This window comes from Dipodomys ordii, unplaced genomic scaffold (assembly GCF_000151885.1).
Source record: "Dipodomys ordii isolate 6190 unplaced genomic scaffold, Dord_2.0 Scaffold10, whole genome shotgun sequence".
Classification (NCBI taxonomy): Eukaryota; Metazoa; Chordata; class Mammalia; order Rodentia; family Heteromyidae; genus Dipodomys; species Dipodomys ordii.
In genome coordinates this window covers 16,003,172-16,008,788 of record NW_012267226.1, presented here as the reverse complement: position 1 = coordinate 16,008,788, position 5,617 = coordinate 16,003,172, and the positions used below count along the sequence as shown (strand labels likewise).

General features: G+C 35.4%; 1 protein-coding gene across 1 annotated transcript; it reads right to left on the bottom strand.

Annotated features, from left to right (window-relative positions):
* Positions 1-477: 477 nt before the first annotated feature.
* On the bottom strand, positions 478-3,658 carry Tex12 (testis expressed 12). The gene is made up of 4 exons (XM_013009651.1): positions 3,585-3,658; positions 2,431-2,533; positions 2,285-2,336; positions 478-809 (listed from the first exon to the last, which is right to left on the bottom strand). Exons 1-4 carry the CDS (start codon positions 3,645-3,647, stop codon positions 653-655), a joined length of 375 nt encoding a protein of 124 aa, XP_012865105.1. The 5' UTR covers positions 3,648-3,658; the 3' UTR covers positions 478-652.
* Positions 3,659-5,617: the final 1,959 nt, after the last annotated feature.

Sequence of the window (5,617 nt, the reverse complement as noted above, 5' to 3'; positions counted from 1 at the left end):
TTACACAGCCAGGAATGGTGGAGAACACCTGTAATTGACACTCAAGAAACTGACACAAGAATATATTATAAGCTTAAGAACAATCTGAGATACATAGCAAGACCCAGTCTTTTTTTAAAAATCACTCAGAGAAGGTCCTAGTAGTTTTTTTATTTTATTTTCCTACTTTTGCCACAAAGAAAAAATTTGAAACAACATTTGTATTAGTCACACATAATAATCAATAATGAAAATTGTCCAATAATATTAAATACAAATAGTACAGTTATATTTTACTGACTAGATAAAAACAATTTTCATCTAGGCGAAAAAATTTTAAACTATCTCTAATCCTGCTATTTAAACACAAAATTCTAAGAGAAAAAAGACAATATTGATAAATAATGAAATTAAGCTTCTTTTCTATGTTAAAATGAAATTTAAGGGAAACCAAAAAAGCCTATGTGTGATTTAAAATTTTGATAAATGCACAAAATATTTGATAAACCAAAGTAACAGACTGTTCACATTATGTGCAGCTTAAAAGTCCTTTTAAGTCTAGAAAAATATTCAAGGTAGTTCCCCTAAAGATATACATTTTCTTTAACTAGAGCTTTCAGAGCATAAAGGTCATTCTTTCATCACAACCACAGGTTTAAATTCTCAGTGTATTTTAAGTATAATTATCACTCTTCAGCGTGTTTGCAATAACTGTAAACCTCTGTTTCAGGAACTCTTTTTTTTGTATTAGAAAGTTTTCAATAGTGTTAGCTTCTCTGAAGAGTCCATCTATCTCGTCAATGTAAGATGCATCTACTGCTGCTCTTTCACTAACAGGAAAGAAAAAGTTTTATGTTAAACTAGTTATAAAGTCTAAATAGACCCTAGTGATAATGGTTCTTTATTATACCATATTATTATCTATTTTTCTTTAAATGGTTTTCACATGAGTGTCTCATTAATTTACAAATACTCTTCAAGAAAAAAACAACTAGTTCCATAAATAATTTTGGCTACCCTGAACATACTATATGCTATGCATTATAACTTTAAAATTAAATTATATAAATTATTTTCACATCCATACAAATCATTATTCAAACACTTTTTAAAACTACTTTAAAATACATCCTAATCTCAGGTCAGTAAATAGTTAAGTATTTAAGATGTATATTACATGAAGTATACCATCAATTAACAAATCTCACTAAAAATACCTTTCTCAAAAAGGTAGTCACACAAAATGTTATATGTACTATCTAGTTAGAGACAATGATATATTCAGGCTATATATATTCTGGTAATATCAAAACAAAGGACATTTAGTGGAAAACGTGGGGCTACTCCCTAAAGACAATCAACTAAACTATGACATTTGAGATAGAGCCAAGTATGATTACACATACCTGTAAACCTAACTACCTGGGAGGATGATCGTAGTTTTAGGCCAGTTAGGACAAAATGTTAGTGAGTCCCCATCTCAACCAACAAGTTGAACATGGTAGTTCATTCATACAATTCTAGCTACAAAGTCCAGGGCCAACTGGACACCAATGGCTCACATTTGTAATCTGAGCTACTCCAGATAAGATCTAAAGGTTGAGGTTCAGAACCAAACCAGGAAGACAAAACCTCAAGAGTCTTCTCTCCAGTTAACCAGCAAAAAGCTGAAACTGGAGTATGTGGTTTGTGAGCAAAAGCAAGATGTACTGAATTCAAGCCCCAGTGATAGCACACAAAAAAATAAATAATTTTTAAAAATCCAAGATCAGCGCTGGGTAAAAGTGTAAAGCCCTATCCAAAATATAATTAAAATCCAAAGGGGGCTGGGGCCATGGCGCAAATAGAAAAGAACATGCCTTGCAAGCATCAGACCCTGAGTTCAACCCCAATACCATAAAAAATAAAAATAAAAAAGAATTGATAGAATGAAAGTTCTGAAGTTTTAAATTAGGTGATGTTTTGTTTTCTTTTTCTTTTAGGTGCTTGAATTCATGGCTTGGAAGCTGTACCTGAGCTTTTGTAGGTAGGCTGGCACTCTACCACTTGAGCTCTACTTCCAAATTTTTGGTTAATTGGAGATAAAATGTCTCACAGACTTTCCTGTCTGGGCTAGCTTTAAACCACAATCCTCAGATGTCAGCCTCATGGGTAGCTAGGATTACAGTCATGAGCCACTGAAGGCCAGTTAACATGATATGATTTTTAGCCATGGGATTCATTGAACTAAATTTCTCATTACAAGGTTTCCAGAAGAAAACTATTACTAACATAAAGACCCACAGAATACACTGTAAGTACTTGCCTTAAAATCTTTGCATATGTAGACAACATCTGATTAATTTCCTTGCTCATATCTGTTTAAAAAAATAATTGAGTAAGTAATGAAATGTAACAAACCTTCTGTATAACATAATAAATATATGGAAATATAAGCATTTTATACATTACCACTCAAATCTTTCTCTGGAGCTTCATCTTTATAAAATAGTCCAGAACACTCAGAAAAAGATGCATCTGATTTTTCAGGAGAGGACAGCTGTGGCATTTCAGGCTAACAGAAAAAAGTAAATATGTATATATATATATATATATATATATATACATATATGTGTGTGTGTGTGTGTGTGTGTGTGTGTGTGTGTGTGTATGAGTAATAATAAGATGTTTAGGACACATAGACTATTAAGAAAATAAAGCAGCCGGGTGCTGGTGGCTCACATCTGTAATACTAGCTACTCAGGAGGCTCGGATCTGAGGATATTGGTTCAAAGCCAGCCCAGGCAGGAGAGACCATGAGACTCCTATCTCCAATAAACCACCAGAAAACCGGAAGTGGCACTGTAGCTCAAGTGGTAGAGTGCTCGCTTTGAGCTGAAGAGCTGAGGGACAATGCCCAGGCCCAGCCCCACGATCGACACAAAAAAAAAAAAGAAAAGAAAAGAAAGCAAACATGCTAGAAATTATATACCCTAATTATATTTTTCTAATTACTTAAAATTTTATCATCAAGGAAACTTATAGGCCCAAGAAATACTTTGCTCAACATATCCTACTTTGATTTTAAATTAGAATTTGGTTTTTAAATTCAATTTTAAAAATGGTTTTAGTGTCCTTACAAAAAGTGTTTTGTATATTAACTAGTGGATTTTTTCAAAATAATACAGCAACTCCAATATGGACAATAGCCAAGTGCTTGCAAAATTTTGCAAAATAATATAATCTTCAAGGGATTAAATAATGTCCTTCATACAACTGGTGGGGGCAGCAACAAAAAGACTAGATAAAATGTGTTTAAAGTTCAATAACTACTATACCCTAGGTATTTATATCTAGGTATTTATCTTAACAAAATAGTTACCTAAAGTCCTATGTATCATAAAGTCATGGACTTCTCTTACATTTCTAGATCGTAGTCTACCAAAAAGAAAATCTTGCAATCATTTCTTTGAGGTCTATACTTAGTGAAAAAACAACTGGATAGAGTCAACATAGTACCTTCTGAGGTAACCTTAGCTTTGAGAATATGAAAACATTCATTAGTAAAAATTGGAGAAATATGTAAAATAGAATAAAAGATTAAGACTCCAGGGCAAAAAACTTACCTCCAATTCTCTTGGTCTCTTGCAATTTCTAGAATCAGGTTTTACAAGGTGATTTGCCATCATATTTTGGAGGCAGGAACTATAAGGTTTAGAGCAGTGGCAAATTTAAGTACAAACTCCATGCAAAAGCTCTTGTAAATATTTTCCTTTCCCTTTTCTAGTGGTACTATTAATTTAAGCTTTTATCTGTCACTTAAGTTCTCCCTTCTTAATCCTATGGACAGATATTTAGGTGCTAATCTTTCAAAAATTTAATTACTACAAGCCTTCCACTCACAAACCTTCCAGGGCTGGTGGTTCATACCTGTAATCCTAGCTACTCAAGAGGCTGAGATTTGAGGATAGGAGTTCAATGCCAGACCAGATGGGAAAGCCTGTGAGACTCTTTTCTCCAATTAGACACCAAAAAGCCATAAGCAGGCCATTATCGCTCAAGTGGTAAAGTGCTAGTCTTGAGAAAAAGGAGCTGGGACAGCACTCAGGCCCTGAGTATGTTTACCAGTGTAGGTAAACATATTGAGAAAAAAAAACAGGCAAGAAAAATGCAAATTCCATAGTATGGTGTCTAAAGTCCTCCATCATCATTTGGGGGCAACTACACCAATACATACACTTAGCCAAACCAATCTCTTAGGCATTTGTCTTATTTTAGGATTAGCTCAGTTAAGATTCTTCAATCTTCAGAAAATCCCACTGTTAAAATAGACCTCAAAGCTCATTTCATTCACTGTCCCCACCCCACCACCATCACCCCCTTTTTTTTTACAAATAAGAAAACAAAAGCAAGATGGCTGACAAGAGTTTAACAAAACTAGACCAGAAAAAGAAATATGTCCTCACACTTTTGAGATTGTTTCTATGTTGCTACCTTACTTTAATAGCGCATCAAAGAGCTTTCTCATAAATTTTAAAGATATTTTCCTTAAGGAGTCTCTAGTAATAAGTTCAAAGTTAAAGAAAAATGTGTTGGAATGTAAAACTCTATTTGTATTCAAGATAATGATTCGTTGTTTTTTTTAATTATACTGACTTGGATAACTGATGAATCTGACTAGGCCTATCTTATAAACAGGTATATGAATGATAAGAGGAAAAGCAGACTGTACTGAAGGAGTTTTAGCAAACTGAATACATTACTTCTGCATTCCTATTTGTATTTATTTTTTATATGAATGTAAGTACTATCATAGTAATACTCAGAAAATACATTTGCATTTGCTTTGCAAGTTGAAAAACGATTCAGACAAATGATCCTACAGGAAAATTCTTTTCCTTCCCCTCTAATTTTCCCTTTTCCTTCTGCATCTCTTCTCCTTTCCCAAAGTGACAGAATATGTACAATATGTCAAAAGTCTGTGTAAGTAGCTAATTTTGCCTTTGTGAAAAGAAAACTTGTTCTGTCATTGAAAGCCTCAGCATTGGGGCTGGGAATGAGGTTTAGTAGAATGCTTGCTTAGCATGCATGAAGCCCTGGGTTCAATTCCTCAGTACCACATAAACAGAGAAAGCCAGAAATGGTGCTGTGGCTCAAGTGGTTGAGTGCTAGCCTTCAGCAAAAGCAGCTCATGGACAGCACCCAGGCCCAGAGTTCAAGACCCAAGACTGGCAAAAAAAAAGAAAAAGAAAAAGAAAAGCTTCAACCTAATCCGGGTGTGATCCTCAAGCCTGTGGAAATATCTGCCACAACCTTGGGCTATGCAATCCTAGGCTGTTGGTAACAAGACTATTGCCAAAACTTTTTTTTTTTTTGGCTTTAAGCAACAGTCTTTTTCTTCCTAGTGCCATTCCGACTCCTCAGGGTCCTACTTCTGGCCTGTTCTTAATCTACAGGTCCTACGTCCAGTCAGCTCCGGCTCCTGGGGCACTACATCAGTCAGCTCCGGCTCCCCGGGCGCTGTGTCAGTCAGCTCTGGCTCTATCAGCACTATCAGTCAGCCCCGGCTCCCCGGGCGCTCTATCAGTCAGCTCCTGCTCCCCGGGCGCTCTATCAGCACTATCAGTCAGCTCCGGCTCCCCGGGCGCTCTATCAGCGC

Bases quoted from the DNA above. Each gene is read 5' to 3' on its own strand.
- Tex12 (XM_013009651.1), bottom strand. From the start codon at position 3,647: ATGATGGCAAATCACCTTGTAAAACCTGATTCTAGAAATTGCAAGAGA. The intron at 2,534-3,584 runs GTAAGTTTTTTG...TTTTTCTGTTAG, and splicing joins AGAGACCAAGAGAATTGGAG to CCTGAAATGCCACAGCTGTC. The intron at 810-2,284 runs GCAAGTACTTAC...CTTTCCTGTTAG, and splicing joins ACATATGCAAAGATTTTAAG to TGAAAGAGCAGCAGTAGATG.